Here is a 24,755-nt window from a genome sequence, read left to right as displayed (position 1 = left end):
TCAGCACATGCTGTAAAGCACTTCTGCTTATTTAGGCTTTTGCCTGAATACGGCAGGCATGAGAGTACAGAAGGTGTGGAGTTTTTGTGAGGGGAGTCAAAAAAGCAATATCACTTGAGAAACCCAAGCAACATCTTTAGATGTGGTGGCTGAACAGTTATGTAGGAAGTCAGCTTCTAGCACTGCAAGCTCTCCTGGAAAAGAAGGTATTTTGCCACATATTCTACAAAGGTACAAAATTAGATTGAAGGCAGCACAACAGGGTAACGGGTTTCAGAGTGGTAGCCGTGTTAGTATCAGCAAAAACAATGAGGAATCCTTGTGGCATCTTAGAGACTAACAAATTTATTTGGGCATAAGCTTTCAGGGGCTAGAGCCCACTTCCTCTTGATTTATCTCATTAGACTGACCTCACACTTGGCAAAGCAACCCCCATCCTTTCATGTATTTATACCTGCTCCTGTATTTTTCACTTCATGCATCTGATGAAGTGGGCTCTAGCCCACAAAAGCTTATCCCCAAATAAATGTGTTAGTCTCTAAGGTGCCACAAGGAGTCCTCGTTTTTACAACAGGGTAAGTTGACTCTAAACTGTTTCTTTGTATCTGCCATTTTGGGCCTTTTTCATAAACAAACACTTTCATTTTCACCAGTTAGCAGGTCAGAGGTAAAGCTGGGGGAGAAATCTGTTGTAGTTACAAGGCTGCAGAAGTATTTTAAACAACAGCAATCCAGTCAAGTGACTTGTTGGCAACACTGACTTCTACCAATTGTTGTGATTTTTGTTGTGAGTCTGGGGTCATTAGGTGTTTTTAAAGCCCCAGCTCCTGGAATTCAGTGAGAATTCCAGCTCCCAATTTAAAAAAAGAAAGAAAAAGAAAAAAAAAGCCTCCAGCCCTCGTTGTTGCAGAGAAGCATGAACATGTTTCACACAGTAGACAAATCATACTAGAAAGCACTTAACCCGCCCCCCCAACCATTTATATTAAAAAAACCCTCACAATTTTAAGCTAAATCGCAGGATTTTTGAATGCTTGCAATATTGTGAAAGACTGGAGGGGGGTGGGGAGCAGACAGCACACGAAGGTTTGGGAGCGAGCGAGGCGCTACAAAGAGGCCCCCAACCCTGCTGACAAAGCTGTGGGGCTAGGGAAGGCGGCTGCCCTCACGGGTAAATGATGCCAATGCGCAGAGGGTGAAGAGACCCCCCTGCCCTGGTGGGAAAGGGGGGCAGCGAACGGAGCAGAGGGAAACGCCCCCTGGAGGGGGCTGCGGAAAAGCCCCCTAGCCGGCGCGGGGCGGTGTCCTGACTGCCGCCTCTCTAAAGGCGGGGGAGTCCGGCCAGCTAGGGCCCTCGCTGAGCTCCCCTCTGGCGCGCCGGGGTCATTCACCGGCGCCAGGCCCCGCCGCCCACCACGCACCCCGCTCCTCGCGCTCGACCGCCGCGCATTCCCGCGCCCCCTCGCGACAGGCCGGCGGGGGCCGCGGGAGTCGGCGGCGGCTCGGTCTCCTCGCGAGAGAGGGCGAGGTTTCCGGTGTTGTGACTGCGGGGCCGTAAACATGGCGGTGAGCCTCCGCGCCCGCTCGCTGAGGCACCTCCGCATCCGAGGTAAGGAGCCCGGCGGGAGGCGCCGCTGCTGCTCCCCCGGCCCCGTCGCTCCCTCCCCGCCCAGGCTAACGGGCTCTCCGCTTCTCCCCCCACAGGTCGGAATGACAGCGGCGAGGAGAACGTCCCGCTTGATCTCAGCCGAGGTAAGCGGGGCCGGGGGCTCCCCGCGCCGGGCCCTGGGGAGGCCGGGCTGGGGGCTCGCTGGTGCCCTAGGAGTCCAGCTCCATCCGTCACCCGTGGGAGGTGGGTGAAACCCTGCCTCCAAGGCGGGGCCAGGGGAGAGGGGCTTGGGCCGGGGGAGGCATGTCCCGCCCCTCCCCTGGGCGAGGGGCTTGGGTGCGTCCCAGGGGGCCGCCAAAGCCATGGGAGGTGACTGCTCTGCTGGAAGGAGGGGCCTTGCCATAGTGATGGCGTCCCAGGTGAGAGCGGAGCTCCGGCTAGTCCGCTGGCCTGGCTGGTACCGAAGGTGATTATGGACTGTCGGGGGGAGCGGGGCGCTGGACTTCTAGTCAGGGGATCAGTTCGTGCTTCGCGGTGTAACCAAACTGCAGTAACCTAGGGATGCTATTTTCAGCCTTACAGTCTGGGCAGCTGTTGCAGTGAAGGGGTGGGGTCTGGGGTGGGGGTATTGCTAGGTATGTAGAGTTCTCCTCCCCCACCTCTGTTTGTATCTGGGGGTGGGGGGGGACCCGATGTGGTGTTGGTAGTTGTATGTTTACCCCCTTCCTCTGTAGTTGTTTTTTAGAGTCCTTTCTTCAGGGTCACTATTTACTGGCTGCATATGGGGCTGTTTACATCTTTTGGGGTTTGGATAGTTCTATTAATTTAGCCAGCACTCTCAACTCCAGTTGCCTTTCCAGAGGTTCCCTCATTACTCCCTCTAGCCCAAATCTCACCCTAAATCAACCTACAGATCCACCTTATTTTGGCAGTGTTGTATATCAAGTTGTGCTTGGAATCGCTTCAGCATGATTCTCATGAATGATTTTGTGGCTGTGATAGATCTCTTCCCATATGTACCTGCTTTGTTCTAGTATGATCAGTTGCAGTGCTTAAGACAAGGGCTGTCAATTATAGTTAACTCAAGTGATTAACGCAAAACAAACTAACTAGATTAAAAAAATTAATCATGATTAATCACAGTTTTAATCGCACTGTTAAACAATAAAAGAATACCAATTTAAATGTATTATAAGTATTTTTGGATTTTTTTTACATTTTCAAATATGTTGATTTCAGTTACAATACAGAACGCAAAGTGAACAGTGCTCACTTTATATTTATTTTTTATTACAAATATTTGCACTGTAAAAATGAAAGAGTATTTTTCAATTCACCTTATACAAGTACTGTGGTTCAATCTCTTTATCGTGAAAATGCAATTTACAAATGTAAATTATTTTTTTAATTTTTATTTTTACATAACTGCACTCAAAACCAAAATAATATAAAACTTTGGAGCCTACAAGTCCACTCAGTCCTGCTACTTGTTCAGCCAATTACTAAGACAAACAAGTTTGTTTATATTTATGGGAGATAATGCTGCCAGCTTTTTATTTACAACATCACCTGAAAGTGAGAACAGGCGTTCTCTTGGCACGGTTGTAGCTGGCGTTGCAAGGTAATTATGTGCCAGATATGCTAAACATTTTTATGCCCCTTCATGCTTCTACATGAAGATTTTCTTTTTTAAAATGCAAATATTTGTAATAAAAAATAATTAGGGCTGTCAATTGCAGTTTCGCATGTGATTAACTCAGAACATATTAATTAATGTGTTTTTTTTAACTAGCATTAATCACACACCAGGGCGCTGTGCTCAGGGGGTGCTGCTGTGTGCCTCTGGGGCATGGATGCCCATCCTCCTGCCTGCCTGCTCTACTGCTGGTTTTGCCTCCTCTCCCCCTGTGCCCCATGGAGCCATCCCTGGCCAAGCTGCTCCAGACCGGGAGCCTGCTTCTTGTCTGCTGTGCAGAGCTGGGGAGGGGGCCCCACCCATTTTCCCAGTCACTGCTGAGCTGGGGTCAGGGAACAGGGGGAACCTGTCTGCTGCTGGCTCAGGAGTGAGTGCTGCCAATAGCAGCTGCTGCTGGCTGAAAAAGTGTTTGGGCTCCTGAATACTCTGCTTAAAGAGACAGTGTTCCCCCCTCTCCCCCAATATTTAAATAAATGGTATTAGATTATTATAAAACAGTGTGGTTATAATTGTGATTAATCACGAGATTAAAAATATTGTCATGATTAATCACAGTTAATTTTTTGTCTCGTTTGACAGCCCTACTTAAGACATATTTATTCTGGACTTCCTTTCACCATGTTATAGCTTAAAAAAATTTCATCTTGTAATTATTGTATGTGTTAATTTGTTTCAAAGTTTACTGACTGGCTCTTGATAGACATACATTCTTTTCTGTGGTAAAATATTACGATGCTACAAAGACACTTACTACATATTAATACTCCTGAAAGCATTCTGTGCCAAAAAATTAAAAATTCTGCACACAATATTTTAAAATTCTGCAAGTTTTATTTGTCTATTAATAAATGCAGAGGCTCCAGCATGGCACTGGGGAGCACAGGCCACTGGCTGCACAAAGGCGGAAGATCACCCTGCAGATCACTCCTACCCTGGACACTGCACCCGACCCTGACACAGCACAAGGCCTGGGCCTACCCCAGAAACGTGCTGGGGCCCTGTTCCTCTGTGCCAGGTGCACCACGTGTGGGGCAGGCAGGCTCAACCAGGCAGGATATGAGTGTGGAGGGGCTCAGTGTGGGGGGATCCAGGTGTGGGGTGAGAGGATTCTTTGTGGGACAGTCTGGCTACAGGCAGCTCAGTGGGGGAGTCTAGGTATGTGGGGGATCTGGATGCAGAGAGGCTCGTTGGGAGGGTTCCAGGTGCAGGAGCAATGGGACTCTGCAGGGGCTTTCAGATAAAAGTGGTTGGGGCTCAGTGGAGGGGGCTGGGTGTGGGGGGTATCAGCAGGGGGAGTGGGGCTTGGTGGGGTGGGGGTCTAGATGAAGCTAATTGGGGGTCGGTATGGGTCAGGATGTGTGGACTCAGGGTGGTACAGCGGGGTAGGACTGGGTAGGGGTCTGAATGCAGGTAGCTCAGTAGGGGGTGATCTAGGTGCAGGGGTGGGGGCTCTGGAGGCAGGGCTTCTGGGTGCAGGGGGCTCCAGATGCAGGGGTTGAGGCCAGTGGGGTGAGGTTTGGGTATGCAGGGCTGGGGGGTTCTGGGTGTATGGGGTGAGGCTTGGGGAGGGTGTCTGGTTATGGGAGGTCCGGATGCAGGGGGGTTGGGCGGATGGGGGAGCAGCTCCCTGTACAGTGACCCCTCCCTGTAGGCAGGAAGCAGGGGAGGATGCTGAGGTTCCAGGGGGTGGGTCTGTTACAGCCCCACTCCTTGCAGGGGAGGAGGAAGTCTTGTCCTCTCCTGCTGCCTCCGGCCCAGCTGGGACTAGCAGCTGATCCCAGCTCAGGGTAGGAGCCACTGGCTGGGGCATCCACAGCCCTGCTGTGATTTACTTCTCCGCCGGCTGCTCTGGGTGCCTGAAATGATGTACCTGGGCAGATAGGAAGTGGTGTGTGACTGTTCTTGCATCTTCCTTGCCAGAAAGTCATTTTTGTGCAGGGGAAGCCAAGAAATCTGCGGGGGACATGAATTCTGCGCACACGCAGTAACATTAATAAGTCATGTGCTAGGCAAATACAAAACCACTGCCTAGCTAACATCGTTAAACTTGTATCGTTGAGGACTGGTGTATATGTTTAACTGTTTTTTGGGGTTTTCTCTGACTGTTGGAAAACAAGTTGTCCTGTTGGCAGCATTAATATTTCCCCCCCAAGTTTAAAGGCAGAAATGTTCTTATCTAAAGTTCTTGATCTGTGGAAGAGAATGAGGGTTGCATTTTGTGTATATACCTGGTTGCATTGAGTTGATGCCTGTAATATAAATGTTTTGCTTCAGAAGATCTTAACTTTGATGCTGTGAATAGATGCATGTTCACAAGGAGGTAGGGTAGTAGGGAAGTGATGGAAGCAGAGTGTCAAAATGAACTGCACTATAATGGAAATAGGATACTGGTTAGAAAGATATTTCAGGAATTATAGCAACAGCTATAAGGTTTTTCATTTCATGTGTAATTGTATCAGAGAAACAGAGTAGCTCCGGGTTTACAGAGTAATTAAAAGAAGGGTAATTTTTGGTATGAGCCCTGCTTTGAGCAGTTAATAATAAAGCAGTTCTACTTACCTTTAGGCTGGAACTTGACATACCATGTCTCAGGCAATACATAACTTACATACAAAATAAAATGTCACCAAGATCAATTATTTTTTTAGTTCTGGAAAAACAAAGTTTCTGATACTTTTTTGCACCTGTCTAATAAAAAATTTAAAAAGAGGTTTTGTGGTATACCTCTACCTCGATATAACGCTGTTCTTGGGAGCCAAAAAAATCTTACCGCGTTTTAGGTGAAACCATGTTGTATTGAACTTGTTTTGATCCACCGGAGTGCACAGCCCTGCCTCCCCGGAGCACTGCTTTACCCTGTTACATCCAAATTCGTGTTATATTGGTTGGCGTTATATCGAGGTAGCGGTGTATTTTGTTCTTAACGCTGGCTACCACACATATAATGTAGATTGCTAGTGTGGTGCTCTTAAAACTGAACTGGGTGAGTTCTGTAAACAAAATGAGCCCCTACATTCCCAGTGCTGCAAACACATTAATGATGGGTACTGATGAAGTCAGTGGGGCTGCTTGTGTATAAAGTGAAACGCTTGCATGGTTGCTTCATATGGCCAATAACTTTGTGATTTTGTACATTCAGGTTTCACATGTTGTACATGCACTTAATAGAGAGAGCATACAAAATCTAATTGATTTCAGTAGAAATCTAATTGATGTCAGTACATTTTATCTTAATACCTCTGTTAATCCTTGTATACATTTTGTTTGCAGTGCGTTACTAAAAACCCAGTATGAATTTACCATTGGCTGAGGATGTGAAACAACCTGGCAAAAAGTTAATATAACATATTCAAGGGAACTGTAGTAATAGAATTTTAACTGATTCATTCATGTTGACTAGTAAGACTCACAGACATGATCCAAGTCAGTTAGCAATCCTATTGGCAATGAGCTGAGGCCACCACTTCCCATTCTGGGCCATTGGAACAGTGAGGCCTTCTGTCTGTGTGTGCAACTGATACTAATATAATTGGAGGGGGGGAAGGCCTTTTCTGTAGGTGTTTCGGTTCTGTGATTGCAGCTTCGTGTGGGACCACTGTGAAAACCATTCTGTGCTCCTTGTCAAATGTTTTCTTGCACTAAAACTTACTACACTAATACTTACTACAGTATTTGACTCTTCTGTAGGTCCTTGATAGAATCGTAGAAATGTAGGGCTGAAAGGAATCTTGAAAGGTTATCTAGTCCAGCCCGTGAGGCAGGACCAGGTGTATCTAGATCATCCATGACAGGTGTTTGCCTAACCTGTTCTTAAACCTTCAGTGATGGGAATTCCACAACCTCCCTTGGAAACTTATTCCCAGTGATTAACTATCCTTATAGCTAGAAAGTTTGTCCTAATATTTACCCTGAGTCTCCCTTCCTGTAAACTATGCTGATCAATTCTTGTCCTACCTTCAGAGGACATGAAGAACAGTTGATCACTGCCCTCTTTATGACAGCCCTTAAGATGTTTGAAGACTCTTACCAGGTGTCCCCTCTGTCTCCTTTTCCTAAAACTATAAATGCTCAATTTTTTAACCTGTTCTCATAGATTGGGTTTCTAAACCTTTTATCATATTTGTTGTTCTCCTCTGGACTCTCTCCAGTTTGTCCACAGCTTTGCTAAAGTGAACACTGGATACAGTACTCCGGCTGAGGCCTTACCCGTGCCAAAGTGGGAAAATTACCTCCAGTGTCTTAGATGTGCAATTCCTGTTAATGCACTCCAGAATGTTAGCCTTTTTTGCAACTGCACCACATTGTTGCCTTATAGTCAATTTGTGATCCACTATAACCTCCAGATCTTACTACCAGACTTAGTGTGTTGGATATTTGTTTGTTCTAAAAGTGTCTCATCCTCAACCTTCTCCTGACTTGGTGGTCTGTAGTAGACTGCTACCATGATTACATCGCTATGTTTTCCCTTTTATCTTTACCCAGAGACTTTTTCAGCTGGTCTGCTTCTCACTTCCTTCTGGACCTCAGAACATTAGTATGATGTACTATAGGCACTGACTCCGTGGATGCTCTCGGGTTGGAGCACCCAGGAGGGAAAAATGCTGGGTGCTCAGCACCCCTTGGCAGCCCCCTTATCAGCAGCCCTCCTACCCCCCAGTGTTTGCCACCCACCTGCAGACCCCACTGATCAGCGCCTCCCGCTCCCTCCCCACACCTTCCGCCCACCGCAGTTAGCTGTTTTGTGGCATGCAGGAGGCTTTGGGAGGGAGGAGTGAGGGCATGGAGTGCTTGGGGAGGGGTGGAATGGGGTGGGAAGAGGCAGGGCAGGCCTTGGAGGAAGGGGTGGGATGGGGGTGGGGCTTGGGCAGAGCCAGGGGTCGAGTACCCCCTGGCACAATGAAAAGTTGGTGCCTGTGTGATGTACCATGCAACATCTCTTCCCTTTTCCTCCCGCCTTTCCTTAGTGAACAAGTTATATCCCTCTATACCAATAATTCCAGACATGAGATTTAACCCACCAAGTCTCAATGGTGTCATAAGCTAAATTATTAATTATGTACTAATACTTCCAGTTCTTGTTTGTTCCCCCATACTGCTTGTGTTTGTATATAGACATCTAAGAAATTGACAGACTTTCTCCACCATTTTCACCCTGGTTCCTGTGACCATATTGTAATTTTGTATTCCCTCCAACCCCCAACATCTAGCCTTCTGTCCCCTACCTCCTTTTTACTTAAGCAGGTCTACACTAGGAAATCAGGTCAGTACAACTATGTCACTCAGAGGTGTGAAAAATCCACATGCTAAGTGAAGCAGTTAAACCGTCCTAACCCACAGAGTAGCTTCTCAGGGATAAGGATTACCTATGCCAATGGGAGAACCTCTCTCGTTGTTGTAGGTAGTGTCTTCACTGAACCACTGCAGTGGCGCAGCTGTGCTGCTGCAGCAGTTTGTGTAGACAAGCCCATAGTTTAAAGCCCTCCTTGCTAGGTTGGCAAGTCAGTGACCAGAGATGCTGTTCCATTTTGTCAGGTGAACTCCATCGCTTCCCAGCAGTCCTCTTCCCTGGAACAATATCCCATGGTCAAGGAAGCCAAAGCCTGCCCATCAACACCATCTGCGCAACCAGGCATTCATCTCTAGGATGTAGGTGTCTCAGCAGGGGCCCTTACCTTCATCCAGGAGGATGGCTGAGAATACCACCTGCACCCCTGCCTCCTTCACCTTTGCTCCTAGATCCTTGGAGTCGCTACAGATCTGCTCAGGATTATACCTGGCAGTGTCATTAATGTCCACATGGGTGAGCAGTGTGGGGTAGTGGTCAGTGAGACAGTTGAGCCTCCGCAACCTTTCTATGATGTCTTAGATGCAGATTCCAGGCAGGCAGAACCGTGGGCCATCAGATCAGCAGATGGATGTCTCTGTCCTCAGAAGAGAGTCCCATGTCACCATCACCCTATATCTCCTACTGGGTATAGTGGCTGTGAGTCTCCCAGCCTTAGGGGAAGGTGGCTCCTCTTCCTCAGCCATTAGGGTCTGACCCTCTCCTGTTGCCAATATAGCATACCAGTTCTTGACCTGAATGAGATCTTGGGTGGGGGATGGAGTACTATCTACTGCCTGAGATGGCCAGCTGCCAGTCGCCCCCAGTAGAGCAGCTAGTTCTTCCTTCCTTCTCTGATGCTGCTATAGTCTTCTTTAATTGGCTATCATCCACCAACCTGGGCATTTCTGTATGCATTCCATCGATGTAGCTCCCAGATGCGACATAGATGACCCGCCTCCTCCTGTAGCCCTCGTACCTGCTTCCTGAGCAATTCCACCAACAGATGCCTCTCATGCTGGATGGTTCCCCCTGCCTGAATTTTCTTGGCAGGGACATGCAGCTGCATTCTGTGCAAGTTAAAACCAGGACCTGGGTAGAAGCCCCCAGGGTCAGGATGCCTTGTTTGGCTAGGACCCCACATGTGCAGGCTGAGGAAGAGCTAGCAGTGGTGCTGACTATATACCATTTTCCTCCCAGTGTGAGTTCTTCCTTGTAGAGTACATGCAAGTTAAGGGGATGGGGGGCGCAGAAATCCTTGACTTATTCAGCTGGCTAATTCCCTTAGGGCAGTGGTCTCCAAACTTTTTTGATCGCGCACCCCTATCAGTAAAAAAAATTTTGAGCACGCACCCCCTGCCGTGCCGGCTCTACCATTTTTGCCAAAGCCAAAAAAAAAAAAAAAAGCCGCTCGGCCTCCCGCCCGCACTGCCGAAGTGCAAAAAAACAAACAAAAAAACCCCCACTCCTCCTGCCGCGCACCCCCAAGGATCCTCTTGTGCACCACACTTTGGAGACCACTGCCTTAGGGTATGTCTACATACAGGTAAAAGACGTGATGCATGGTCACGGTTGGTCTGGCTCAGCTGACTTGAGCTTGCAAGGATCGGGCTGAGGGGCTGAAAAATTGCTACATAGATATTTGGGCTCAGACTGGAGCCCAAGCTCTGGGACCTTGCAAGGGTGGAAGGTTCCTGGAGCTCATGGTCCAGTCTAAGCCTGAACATCTACACAGTGATGCCCCTGAGCTCCACAAGCCCAAGTCAGCTGACCTGGGTCAGCCATAGCTGTGCCGCAGGTTTTTATCCCTGTGTGGACATAACCTGTTTCTCATAACTGCTTTCATCTTACCAGCCAGTAGAGTACGTCTATACAATTTTATAACCTGGAGCAGCGACTCAAAGGGCTTGTCTACGCTTACAGTTCTGCATCAGCACCGATGTAGCATTTAGCGAAGACACTACCTACACCGGTGAGAGAACTTCTCCCGTTGGAATAGGTACTCCACCTCCCCAAGAGGCAGTAGCTATGTTGACGAGAGAAGCCTCCTGTCTTCAAAATACTGTCTACGCTGGGGGTTAGGTTGGCATATCTGTGTTGCTATGGGGTGTGGATTTTCCACACTTCTGAAGGAAATAGTTATACCAAAGTTTGTAGTGTAGACCAGGGCTGAGCTTGGGTCTGCAGACTCAGGATCACATTAAGGTTTAACAGCTGTGTAAATATTGCAGCTCAGGCTCTGAAACCCTCCTCCATCCCCAGGCATCAGAGCCTGAGTTCCAGCCTGAGCCGCAATATCTGCACAGCTGTTTTTAGTGTTATAGTGCTATCCTGAGCCTGTAGACTAGGACTATGAGGCTTGCTGCTGTGGGTTTTAAAATGCAGTGTAGCTATATTCTGGGAGCCTGAATACTTTTTTAAAAGCCTGGGTCTCACCCCCAGCTGGAATGGGTGACTCGCCCCCTCTAACTCAGCTGCCTTCAATCACTGACCTGTTCAGAAAATCTGCACTATTTTCACTTCAGAGCTGTGCTAGAAATCAGGTGCTAATTCATCTGAGGCCGTGTGTACACCACAGCTGCTGCAGCTCCAGCACCATAGCATAGATATGTCTTATAATCAATGGAAGGAATTTTCCCATCAGTGTCGTTAATCCACCTCTCTAAGAGGTGGTAGCTAGGTTGACTGAAGAATTCTTCTGTTGACCTTGCCGTGTCTACAGTGACTAGGTCGTCCTAACTACAGAGCTCATGATGTGAAATTTTTCACAGCTCTGAGCAGCGTAGCTAGGTAAATCTAACTTTTAAGTGTAGAGCAGGTCTAACTGCTGGGCACCTTACCACAGGCAGTCACCAACCAAGCTTCGATTTCGAACTCAGTAAACCAGCCCAGAATCCTTCCAAATTTGATGGCAAGTTCCCAGCTCAGAAGTATGATCCTTTTTGTTCACCAAACTTAATAGCAGTAAGACAGAAGGCACACACTAGCACTTATGTTGGCATAACTTATGTCACTCAGGGGTGTGAAAAGCCACTCCTCTTGTAATGTAAGTTACACCGACCTAAGCGCTATGTCAGTGGGAGAACTCCCAACGACATAGCTACCGCTGCTCGCAGAGGTGGATTTGTTATGCAGATGGGAGAGTTCTCTCCCATCGGCATAGAGTGTCTGCACTACCAGTGCTACAGCGGCTCATCTCCACTGTTGCAGCTGTGCTGCTGTGTCAATTCTAGTGTAGACTAGCCCTTAGTATCACCAACCATGTGTCTTCATCTGGGAAAACTAGTGCTTTTACATGCACTAAGTCTAGCATGTATTTTTCCCCAGTCTACTAAAAGGAAAACTCAGGCATAGAGAGGCTAAATAATCAACAAGGATGTCCAGGAAAGATGTTAGCATAGCTGATTATAGAACTCCGAACTCCTAATCTCATGACCCACTAAACAATGCATTAGTGTATACTTAATGATATTTTCAATCAGAAATAAGTTTTTAAACTGTATTTTTGGTTCACTCTTTTATTTTGAAGGATGTATCTATATTTGCTACAAGACAATATTTAAACTATTTAAAATATTGTTTTGATAGTCTTTTAAAAAAACCCACTTTTTTATCATTCAGAGAGAGCTAAATATTTTTAAAACTGTTGAAATAACCTGAAATATCTGATTAAGAAAAAGAAATCACTATCCATTTCTATTTCCAAGGGGTCCTCATTAAACGTATTATAAATAATCAGTAACAACCTGTTTAGAATAAGTTTTAACTTCCAATTAGTTGGCTAAAATGGCTCTCAAACATACGGTTAAAGGCAGGGGCAAAGCACAGTTAACTGCCATGTAAGACCCCTAGGTTGGCACCTGGTTGTCTTTGAGTAACTAGCTTTGAACCAGTGCTCATAAAGCAGGCAAGATACCCAACCATGTCTGTCATCACTTTGACTGGTCTTCCTTCCTCCCAGCTATCTGTGTGGTTAAAACATCCCAGAGTGCGTTGCCTCACGTGAAGCTGGTGTAGCTTTCTGTGCATATCTTCTGGGCACTGTCCACTGCTGAGACGCTATGCAAGAGCTGCTTAGCATTCCCAAAATTCAAGAAATTTTCTTTTATTATGGTTTTACGCTGCCTAATGCAATATGGTTCCAATCTGACGGGGGACTCTTGAGAGCTACTGCACAACAAATAATAAGTCATAGTAATGCACTTTATGATCAGGATTTTTACACAACCTCCTCCCAAAGTCCCCATGTTGTGTAAGTCAAAAAAACCCTCTCTTTGGATTTTGGCTTAACAACATAAAGTTTAGATCCAGCCAGAGGCTTGGTTGGTCCTACATCAGGAATGCTCATCCTAGCTCCTCTCCTCTTATATCTGGATGCGGTAATGGGCCACCTTCCTCAGTGAATTTACTGAGTCCTCTCACCTCTTTCCCAGTAAAATTAACACTTGTCAGAAGGGTTGAGTGAGGCATACTATGTTCACTTACTGCATACTCCCCTGAAAGAGTTCAGGTAACCAGTTTCTCCTCTGTTTCTGGCTAAGAACAAGTAGCAGATGTTGACCTCAACCATTGTTTTGTACTTCATTATAAAACGATTGTATAGACTTCAGGGGGGGCTTCCTAGCCACTGCCAACTCTACCATGTCAGAGCTCATTCCTGAACCCTGGTGGCCTCCAGGCAGAAGAAACAGCTAGAATCTGAGAAGGGATCTGAGAATTTTAAGAATCCTTTCTAATAGTTGATTATAGCATTTTGTGAGTTACATGGAACCCTGATTGGAAAAGAAGGTCACATTAAATGCTGACCCCATTCAGATGATCATAAAAGTCAATAGGGATTAAATTCCAAACTAGATAACTAATCTAGATGTAGAATAGCACCTGTATTGAAATGGGAGATAATGGTTGCAACACCCAACGCATTATTTGAAATACCCAAATCAAGGCCATAGGTTTTAAGGCCAGAAGGGATCTTTTTAGTAATCTAGTCTTACCCCCTGTGTAACAAAAACCATAGGACTTCCATTAATTAATTCTTGCTTCGAATCCAATAGCTGCATTGTATGATCTACAGTGTGGTCAGCTTGTGGGAGCTCTTTTTGACATTCAGGGTAAAACCACATTGAAATGTTGCATATTTTACAAGAGATGCCAAAGTGAATTGCAGAAGAAGCCTAAAACCAACACACCATCCTCAAGGCTTATCCATCAGAATTATTAATAGGCTTGTGTAACCTATACCTTAGTTACATCAGGATTAGACTGTCACAAGGCACTCTGCTTGGAGCTATACCGAAATCTACCTGGAATGGAAACTGAGTTTGTTGGGGAAAATGTGGCAGCTCTCTTATAATGTGATGTATTTCACTTGGCGACACATGACACCTGTGCTCTGTAATCTGTATTGGCTGCTTCTTAGGCTATGTCTACACTTGCAGAGTTTTTGCGCTGTCAGTTTCAACAGTGATAGTGAACCGGTGAAAGAAAAGTGCTGGTTTGTGTACTCACTTACTTCCACAGGCATCAGACTGTGTTTATATTTGCATCATTTCTGTCGCTGCTGCACTGAGGGCAGCTATCCCACAGTGCTGCTCTCTCCGTTTTGATGATGGGTGTTGTGGGAAGGGGGGGGGTGATTGCAGGGCATCGTGGGGCCCTGCACAGCCTCCTCTCCCCAAACACTGATCAGCTCCAGTAGCTCAGCATTGCTCCAAGCAGGGGATCGTTTGCTCTGTGGAGCAGGCATTAAGATAAGTGAGCACTTTCCAAGAAAACAGGAAGGGGAGTTTCAAATTTACTGGGGCTTTCCAGGGTAGGGGGTGGATGTCTGTTTACCAAGCAGCAGAGCTGCTGACCAGAGTGGTCACCTAGGCACTGTGGGATATCCTGCAGAGGCTAAAAGCTCTGTAAATAGGATGAATGTGTCTTCACTTGCACATCACCGCAAAAGCATCACCGGTAAGAGCTGTATGCCTCTTGTGGAGGTGGTTTTCCTTCTGCGGTGAAATTTCTGAGTTTCACTGCAAAAAGTCATTGGCAAGTGTAGGCGCTCCCACGGTTTTTGCACGAAAAAGGGACTTTTTCCGCTTTAAATGGCAAGTATAGACATGCCTTTCGTTTCAAAGCCAACACTTCTCCACCCAGAGTTATAAAACCTTAAATAATTGGGACCTGTCTGTCTGGGACCACCAGGTGTATTGGGACCACCTCTCATACTATCACAGTGAGGTGGACTGATTTAAATCAGTACACCGGAAACCTTAATTTAAATAATTGTTTTTTAATTGTTTTGCATTTGTACTTTTTAGTTATTTTCCTAAAGAACAGTTGAATCTTATTAATTGGTAACCATTAAAGCATATTCATTTGCAACTACATATAACTTTTACACGAAATTTGGTGCTACTTTATGCAAACTAGGAGGATACCTTATAGCTATATGTATTTATATAAGCAGTTTATATTTATTCAGATTCTTAATTTTTATATCTTTCATTAGTTACAAAATGGTGGATGATGCATTTCTTATTTACTAGATCAGTTTTTTGTTTGACTTGTGTTAAGTGCTATTTAGATAACTTCAAATTCAATTAGAAATGCACAAACAGCATTTTAATTTTTATGTAATAAGTCTTACATGTACTCGATATATAAACTTTTTAATATGCTGTTTTTTTCATATCAAAACATGTTTTGCATTTAAAACTAAGGAAGTATTCTCTATAGTTAGTGAACTGAACTGATTATTTCTGGTCACCATGTCCTTCAAGGTTTTTGAGCCAGTAGATCTCACCCTCACACATTTACTTTTAATTCATAGATTGGAAGAGGGAAAACAAGCTTTCCTACTTTTTCAACTCCCTATTGGTTTCTCGGCTCTGAATGAACTAGTAATTGAACTGAAGTAGTCAAGGAAACCACAGGGAAGAAAATATTCTGTTCACCTGCAGAAGAGGCTACTGCTGTCAAAATCTGGGTTAGCACCTCAACAAATTCTTGTTTCAAGCTTTAGCCAGTGACTTCCACCAGTGCTTTGACTTTCTTTAAAACTTGTCAGCAAATATGTACCGCATGATATTTGTTTATTTTAATTATTTTAATAGATGTAGGCCTTAACATAGGTTGTCAGTTTCTAATTTAATTTAAAAGTCTGATTTAAGTAGAAAAATAACAGGGTTCTTAAAATATAGGTTTTTTTTTTTAATTATTTATCTACCCTAGCCACAGCTGTAGTCAACAGTGGCACTAGAACCCCATTCTTATAAAAGAGGACATTTTCCTTGAGGAACCATCATCTTGTAATTCTTCTCATCCTATTTATGTCTAGTTTGTAATAGCCTGAATTTGTTGTACTTGAGCATACTTCAAATCTCTGATTTCTCCTCAAGATTATGGAGAAGAAAGTTGCACAGTAATGGCTGTTGATTATGAGTGATTCAGAGTAGTGTTTGGCTTTGATTTTCACATCTGGATGACTTTCTTATTTTCTGGTGTGGGGGGGAGCCGAAGCTGCTAATTCTAATCTGTGACATTGTGCTTTTAATGATCTCAGTGGTGCATAGGTTCCAGGATCAACACTTCTTTAATGGATATAAATAAAATTTAAATGGATTTGAAGATGCTTCTGTTTACTAACTCTGTTGCCTATCTAATTCTTCATTGCCATGACCTTGCGAACTAGCTGTCTTCCATCTGGAACACAAGACAACAAATAAGAACAAAGTGACTGTGGGAGCTCTTGCTGCCTTTCCCGTGTGTAAAACCGTTTAAGAAAATGGGCATAGAAGTGGCTGATGGAAACCCTTTCTCCCCTTTCTTTTTACCTTCCTCACAGTCAATTCTCACCCCAATATAGATATATAGTTAAAAGTAAGACAAGCAAACAAAAATCAGTAAAACAGCCTAGGCTGTCTTCACCACAGATTCTCCTAAATTGGGGAAAACATATACATGCACATTCATACAGTCTCTCCATGCAATGACCACACACAAAGATACAACAAAATTAATATTTGGGGAAAATGGAAGACAAAGGGAATTACAACATTTCCCATATTAACTTGTCTACATCATACATCTTGTATGTTCTGATTGTAGACCTATAACCGTATAAAATATATTAATCTACACATTTAAAGGGAAACATGAACAGAAAATACATGGACAGCAAGACTGAATTAACATTAAAGGGACACTGTCCACTTAAAAATGCAGAAAGAAGTATGGCTATTTTACTTAATATTGTTATAAGAAAAACATAGAGATACTTAGCTTATATCTATGTAACTAAACTGTGTTCACAGTGTTTGCATTTGCAGCAGTACAAGACATATTATATATCAATCCATGTGTCTATACAGCACTGCGCTGCATCAGTTGCAGTGCACAGTGTGGGTAAGTATTGCAAGGTGCTATTTGCTGCTTTTAGGCACATGGCAATTATGGGGATAACTTTTATGGTAGATTGTGAGATGTGTCCCATAGTTCACTTGGTGCACTGGCATCCACACCATTTCTAGCATGCTGTCTGGAGGAGGCACGGAGGAATGTTGTGTGCTTGTCCACTATTGTGCTTTGAAAAATAAATCCTGTTATATAGGAGCACCTGCTACAAGGCATCAGAGGCAGCAGCACAGACGTGGTGGGAGTTTTTAAAATTCCTTATGGACTCAGAGATGGCATCCACATGGATGTTTTTCTGTGATACATGTATTTGTTGGAGATCACTCCTGGACCAAGCCAGCAAATGTGGAGTGGTGGGACGGGATAGTTTTGCAGACCTGGGATGACTTGCAGTAGCATCAGGGAAAGCGCTTTCCTGGAGTCTTGGGCTGAGCACCCCAGAATGCTCAGATGAAAGCACCCCTCGGTGTGGAGAAGTGAGTGGCAACTACCCTTTGGAACTCGGCAGTTCATCACTGGGAAATCCACAGTTGGATTTACGGAGATATGGTAAAGTTTTGAAGTATGTGCTGCTGCATCATGGGATCATGGAAAGAAACGTGCAGGAGATTACTGATGGAAATGAAAATTAGGGTTTCCTAGTTGTTCTGGGGCTACTGAAGTGACCCATATGCTAAATTTGTGGTGTGGTCCCATGCCACGGCCTCAGTTATAATTCTTCTGCTCTTGGTGGATCATCGTCACAGATTTGCCAAGATTAATTTTGGATGGTCAGAAAAAGTCCATGATGCCAAAATATTCAAAAATTCAGTGGTGTTTGCAAAATTACAACAGGGAACTTTTTTTGCCCAGTAGTACTTTAGACATTAATGGGGCGCACGGATCAACAGTTCTGGGTTATCCAGGCTACTCTCTGCTTTCCTTGTTTATGAAACCATATAGTAGAAGTCTTAATGGGAGTAAGAACTAGTTAACTACAAATAACTTTAGTTTTGTATATGGAGAGCCCATTTGACAGGTTGAAAGGCAAGTGAAGATGTCTCTCATAGCTTGATGGTAGAAATATATCCACTGTATTATCTCTGCATATTGTGTTTTGCACAACATTTATGAGCTCAAAGGAGAAGTTATTACCCATGGCTGTCTACTGACATTTGAGCAGCATATAGGAGGAGGACCTGTTGTCAAGGTTGCTGATAGCAGGGGTGCCAGGCCCTGGAACGCTCTATGCATGCACTTTGAGAATCAGGGCATAGATTTAGCTTAACTATGAAATTTACCTTGCTATTGTACAGTAACGTGAAATATATTATATAATTGGGAAATGATTGCCTAGGAAGGAGTACTGCAGAGGAGGATATGAGTCTTTATAGTGGATCAAAAATGAAATATGAGTCAACAATGGAATACTGTTGCCAAAAAAAAAAAAGCAAAAATGATTTTTGGATTTTTTACAGGAGTGTTGTAAGCAAGACACACAAAGTAATTCTTTCACTCTATTCAGCACTGATAAGGCCTCAGCTGGAATATTGTGTCCAGTTCTGGGCACTGCACTTTGGGAAAGGTGTGGACAAATTGGACAAAGTCCACGAAGAGCAACAAAAATGATAAGGGGGTCTCGAAAACATGGTGTAGGAGGAATTTTTTTTAATGGGTTTGTTTAGTTTGCTTTATCCCCCTCAGTCTTCTCTTCTCCAATCTTCTATCCCTAAAAGGTTGTTATAAAGAGGAAGGTGATAAATTGCTCTCCTTAACCATTGAGGACAGGACAAGAAGTAATGGGCTTAAATTGCAGCAACGGAGACATTAAGTTAGACATTAGGAAAAGCTTCCTAACTGTAAGGTTAGTTAGGCACTGGATCAAATTACCTAGGGAGGTTTTGGAATCGCTGTCATTGGAGGTTTTTAAAAAAAGGTTAGATCAACACCTATCAGGGGTTTTCAGCCTTTTTCTTTCTGAGGCCTCTTGAACAGTCTATAAAAACTCATGGGGCAATCTGTAACACAACAACGGTTTGTATGCATATAAAGCAGGGGTCGGCAACCTTTCAGAAGTGGTTTGCCGAGTCTTCATTTATTCACTCTAATTTAAGGTTTCACGTGCTGGTAATACATTTTAATGTTTTTTAGAAGGTCTCGCTCTATACGTCTATATATTATATAACTAAACTATTGTTGTATTGTAAAATAAACAATTTTTTCAAAATGTTTAAGAAGCTTCATTTAAAATTAAGTTAAAATGTTGATCTTATGCCGCCGGCCCACTCAGCTCGCTGCTGGTCTGGGGTTCTGTTCACCTAGGCCAGCAGCGGGCTGAGCGGGGCCTGAGGCCGGGACCCTGGCTGGCAAGGGTCTGGCAGCCAGAACCCCAGACCAGCAGCAGGCTGTGCAGGGCCGGCGGCCGGGAGCCCAGTGCCGAATCTGCTCAGCCCGCTGCCAGTCTGGGGTCCCGGCCCTGACCACGTACTGTAGGTATCTACCTTCTCCCTGGTTCTGGCCCATTCTCTTCCCCTCTCTGCACTGAGCTGAGGGTGGGAGTGCACTGAGCACAGGGCTGGGGGTGAAAGGTCTGGCCAGGAGCTAGAAAGAGGGAGGGGGCTCAGAGTTGGGGCATGAGGTTTGGGTGTGGGGCACTTACCTAGGCAGCTCCCGTTTGATGCGAGGGGTGCAGGTGGGAATGTGTGTGTGGAGGGTGTGTGAAGGAGCTCCCGTTTGGTGCTCGGGGGGCGGCGGTGCATGGGGCGTGGTGGGGCTGGGTATGTGCGAGGGTGCCAGAGTCAGGGCTGGGGTCATGGGGAGTGGTGGTGAAGGAGTCAAGCAGAGGGCCGGGTGTGTATGAGGGAGGTACAGGGCCCAGGGCAGAGGCCTGGGGGGGGGTCAGGGCTCAGGGCAGAGGGCTGGGGGGGGGTCAGGGCTCAGGGCAGAGGGCTGGGTGACTGCCCCCCTCAGAACCTCCTACCCCCTCCTGGGACCCCATCCCCTAACTGCCCCCCAGGACCCCATCCCCTATCTAAGCCTCCCTGCTCCTTGTCCCCTGACTGCCCCCCTAGGACCCTACCCCCTACCTGTCCCCTGACTGCCCTGACCCTTATCCACACCCCTGCCCCCAGACAGACCCCTGGGACTCCCATGCCTATCCAACCGCTCCCCGCCCCCTGACAGGACCCCCAGAACTCCTGACCTATACAACCCTCCCCCTGTTCCCTGCCTGCCCCAACCTCTCTCCACATCCCTGCCTCCTGACAGAACCCCCAGAACTCCCGACTCATCCAGCCCCCCAGCTCCTTGTCCCCTGACCACCCCCTCCAGAGACCCACCACCCTAACTGCCCTCCCGGACCCTTCTTGCTCCCTGCCCCCTGACTACCCTGACCCCTATCCGTCTACCCCCCCTGCTCCCTGACTGCCCCCTCCAGAGACGACCCCTGCCCCTATCCAACCCACCCTCTATCCAACCCACCCTGCTCCCTGTCCCCTGACTGCCCCCACCCCTTATCCAACTCCTCTCCGGCCTCGGGCCCCTTACCATGAGGTTCCAAGCAGAGCCTGATATGCTTCCCCGTGGGAGCGCGCAGCCCTGCCCCACAGAGCACTGTGCGCGTGGTGGCAGGGCTCCGAATGAGCGGGGGAACGTGTCTGCCTCCTTGCGGAGCCAAACACTGCCCCGCGGGAGCGCGCAGCCCCGGTCCCCAGAGCGCTGCGCGCGGCGGCAGTGCTCCATGGGAGGGGGGAAGGCAGGGAAGGGGCCGGTGGCTTGCTGCGCTCCGCAAGGTGCTCCGGCCAGGATTTTTTATGGCACGCTGGAGTCCCGGCAGACAGCAGCATGCCATTAAAAATCTGCTCGTGTGCCGTCTTTGGCACGTGTGCCAACCCCTGATATAAAGCCAGTGCTGGCGTTAGGAGGTAGCAAGCAGGGCAGTTCCCTATGGCCCCACGAAGCTAAGCTTCTCAGGCTTGGGCTTCAGCCCTGGGTGGCGTGGGTTCAGCTTTCTGCCCTGAGCCCCAGTGAGTCTAATGCTGGCCCTTCTTGGTGGACCCCCTGAAATCTGCTCGCGGCCCCTCAGGAGGCCTCAGATGCCTGGTTAAGAATCACTGGCATAATACTTAGTCCTGTCCCGGAAGAGGGGACTGGACTAGACCTGTCAAAGTCCCTTTCATTCCTACATTTCTATGATTCAGTGATTCTATAATATTGCTAATATTTCCATGATATAGTATGTATAACTTTGTCCTTTTGGCCAAATCTGCAAATGTATTGATGTAACTGTGATTTTTTTTGTAAGACTACTTTTAACATTGCTATGACTGTCTGCTTAATAAATCCTGGCTTTCATATTTTGAAAGCAAATATAACTTTAATAATTGCTTTAATAATTAGAAAAAATATTAACAAGAAAAGGCAGAACTCCCAGCCATTCATTCACCCATCATTACCAAAATAGACAAGTGCAAAGAATCTAATCTTTAATTGTGTATGGGTAGACATGTTACATAACATTTTTAAAAAGTTGTTTGCTGCTGTCCTGTGGTGTAGATTGGTGGATGGATGCCCTTGTTTTGAGGGAAAGTGGGTGAAAGAGAACACAGAGTGCCGGGGAGGCCCTGTTTGCTTCAGTGCAAGGTATTTGTCAGGAAATGACTATTCAGGAGGTGAGATGCAGTTTACTTTGGTATTTCTGCCCTCAAGCAACTTGGTGTTTCCTCATCAGTTCAGTTATCTGCTATTGTATCTTCCTGTCCTCTTCTCTTTGCTGCAGGAACTTTCAAGAATTTCACTCCCTTTGTCTACCCTACTTTCTAGACCTCTGGTAGAGGTAAAATAACCATGTCTTCCTTTTTATTCCTCTTCTCCCCTCTCCCCCGCTTCCTTAGGTTAGCAAGTTTCTCAGGGCTTGGCTACACTTACAAATTTGCAGCGCTGCAGCAGGGTGTGAAAACACACCCTCTCCAGCGCTGCAAATTGCGGCGCTGCAAAGCGCCAGTGTGGTCAAAGCCCTGTCCGTTATTCCCCACAGGGAGGTGGAGTACGGACAGCGCTGGGAGCTTTGACTACACTTAGCTCTCTCCCAGCGCTGGTGCTTTGACTACACTTAGCGCTTCAAAGCGCTGCCGCGGCAGCGCTTTGAAGTGCCAAGTGTAGCCACAGCCTCAGTGACTGTCAGAAGTCCTCTGTGCCATAGCCTGTTGAGGGTAGATGCTATACAAAGGGACAGACCTTAGTTTGTAATGATAGAAAATAAGGTAGCTATGTCAACTTAATATTCTCAGAAAGACAATGTCTGACAAACGCACAGAGATGGTAAGCAGCTTTTCTCCTTATTTCTGGATTTGGGGATGGTGAGGAATAGGTGGGCCCATTCTGTTGAAAAGGTGATTATTTAATAACTGATTATGCCATTGAAAGTCCTAACCCTGGAGAATATTATCTTGAGCGCATATTCCCAAAGGCGATGAAGGCATTGTTCATGAGGGTAGAGGCAAACCTGATGGATATGTTGTCTTGCTGGTTAGCTGGATGATCCCAGAGTTGCTACTGAAAAAAGGGATTACTACTTTTACAGGATTTCCTTGCAAATCATCTTTGCTTTGTAATATTCATGCCAAATGAGAGTGCCCTGTACCAAATGTTCTCTGAAACAATGCCAGATGACGTGAGAAACGTCCACCTTAAAATTAACTAGTTTTTAACCCTGTGAGACATAAGCTTAAATGTCTTGAGGCTTTGATCTCTATAAATCACTGAATACCTTTTCTTTTACCTCATGCACAATAATTTCAGTAAGAAAATGCCTTGTACTGTACTGAATACATGCTGTTTAGCCAAAGATGCCTCTTCAATACTGTAAATAACTTTACTTGTAATGCTGCACTAGCATGGTATTTGTTAATGCATATGGGAAAATGCCATGAAATTACTGTGCTTTGTAGGTGCTGGCAAATACAGTATGATGTAAATGCCTTGGCTCAATTGCTCATGCTTTGAACGCTCAATAAAAATGCTTTTTTTTTTAATACTGGGTTTACATGTTTTAATGGTGGCATATTATTTATTTGTATTACTGTAATGGTTTAATTTTTTTGCTTGCTGTTTATCAACCCTTTTGTGGCATATTGTTTGGGTGTGGGTGGGGGTTTGTGCATTTTGGTAATGAAAGAAGGAAAACATTGGCTAGGGAAGTTGGCAGAGACAGACAGAGAGAGAGGAGGTCAGGTATCTGCAAATAGGAAGGTCTAGGTGGTTGTACGGGATGGTGGAGCTATGAAGATGAGAAAAAGGAATTGACATTTTTTACCTGTGGCTATATCTGACTGTTTATAAGCACTAGTGGTGACAGCCAGTCATACATGGAAGAAAGTTCCACAAAGCCCAGTCTGGTGCTTCCATTGTGTCTGCCAGAGTCCCTGGCATGACCTGCACATCAACCTGAGTTTTGAACAGGTCCTGGTTCTTGGATAGGAATGGGCCAGTCTCCTCATTCTTGTCATGGCGGTGGATCTCCTCTTCAGTATCAGCATTATCCACCCACAAACCAAGTGATGGAGTTTTGGAGAACCCCTTTTCAAGTTCATTATAAAAGGGGAAGACCTTATGAGTGATCCCAACAGTACTGTTGTGGTCCTTTACATGTCTGTTGTCTCGTCTAAGGGCTTGGCTACACTTGAGAGTTACAGCGCTGGTGGTGGCTTTACAGCGCTGTAACTTACTCCCTGTCCACACTGGCAAGGCACATACAGCGCTGTATCTCCCTGGCTACAGCGCTGGTTGTACTCCACCTCGACAAGAGGAATAAAGAGAACAGTGCTGGTGCTGCAGCGCTGGAGTGCCAGTGTAAACAGTGATTCATCTTACTACGCTGTAACTGACCTCCGGAACTTCCCATAATGCTTTTTAAGTAAAGATAACACTTTTTGTTTTGTTGTGATGCCTCTGTTTGTTTTGTTGTGAACTCGGGGCTCCTGGAGCTGCTTATCAAAAAAACAAAAACAGCTACTGTTTGCTCGAGCAGAGGCAGGCAGAGGGATCCCTTTGGAATGTATGCTTGAGGAGAGAAGCAGCACCGCATGCGGGAGGGAGGGAGAGGGTCTGTTTCGGAGCAGCTGCTTATCTTGTCTGTGAGGAAAAAAACAAAGAGGGCATTTAGTGAATGAGAGAGGGGTGGAGGAAGGGGTCGGAACTTGCAAGGCAGGGAGCTGACAGTGTCAGCTCCAAAAATCTACTCTCTCTCTCTCCCACACACTCCCAAGGGAGGGATAGCTCAGTGGTTTGAGCATTAGCCTGCTAAACCCAGGGTTGTGAGGAGGCCACTTAGGGATCTGGGGCAAAAATTGGTCCTGCTAGTGAAGGTAGGGGGCTGGACTCAATGACCTTTCAAGATCCCTTCCAGTTCTAGGAGATTGGTATATCTCCAATTATTACCTTTCCCTGTCACACTCCACCCCACCCCCCTCTTTTGAAAAGCATGTTGCAGCCACTTGAATGCTGGGATAACTGCCCATAATGCACCACTCCCAACACCGCTGCAAATGTGGCCACACTGCAGCGCTGGTAGCTGTCAGTGTGGCCACACTGCAGCGCTTTCCCTGCACAGCTGTACAAAGACAGCTTTAACTCCCAGCACTATACAGCTGCAAGTGTAGCCAAACCCTAAGTTGCTTACTCTTTTTCCAGCACTCCTCTTGTCTTTGGAGTAGGTACGCCTAGCCATTTGCTTATGTAGCTGCTGG

The 24,755-nt window shown here is 46.0% G+C and overlaps 1 protein-coding gene across 1 annotated transcript in view; it reads left to right on the top strand.

Moving 5' to 3' along the window:
* The first annotated feature begins 1,490 nt into the window (after nucleotides 1-1,490).
* Nucleotides 1,491-24,755, top strand: part of RICTOR (RPTOR independent companion of MTOR complex 2) — a 170,397-nt gene continuing 147,132 nt past the window's right edge. Inside the window, exons 1-2 of the mRNA XM_045021191.1 lie at nucleotides 1,491-1,609; nucleotides 1,705-1,752. Of these exons, the coding sequence (XP_044877126.1) occupies nucleotides 1,561-1,609; nucleotides 1,705-1,752 (97 nt within the window). The 5' untranslated portion in view covers nucleotides 1,491-1,560. The remainder of the gene's footprint in view (nucleotides 1,610-1,704; nucleotides 1,753-24,755) is intronic.

The sequence above is a fragment of the Mauremys mutica genome, chromosome 6 (genome assembly GCF_020497125.1).
Source record: "Mauremys mutica isolate MM-2020 ecotype Southern chromosome 6, ASM2049712v1, whole genome shotgun sequence".
In the NCBI taxonomy this organism is placed as follows: domain Eukaryota; kingdom Metazoa; phylum Chordata; order Testudines; family Geoemydidae; genus Mauremys; species Mauremys mutica.
Note: the sequence above shows the minus strand (reverse complement) of the source record. Positions and strands in the feature narration are given on the sequence as shown.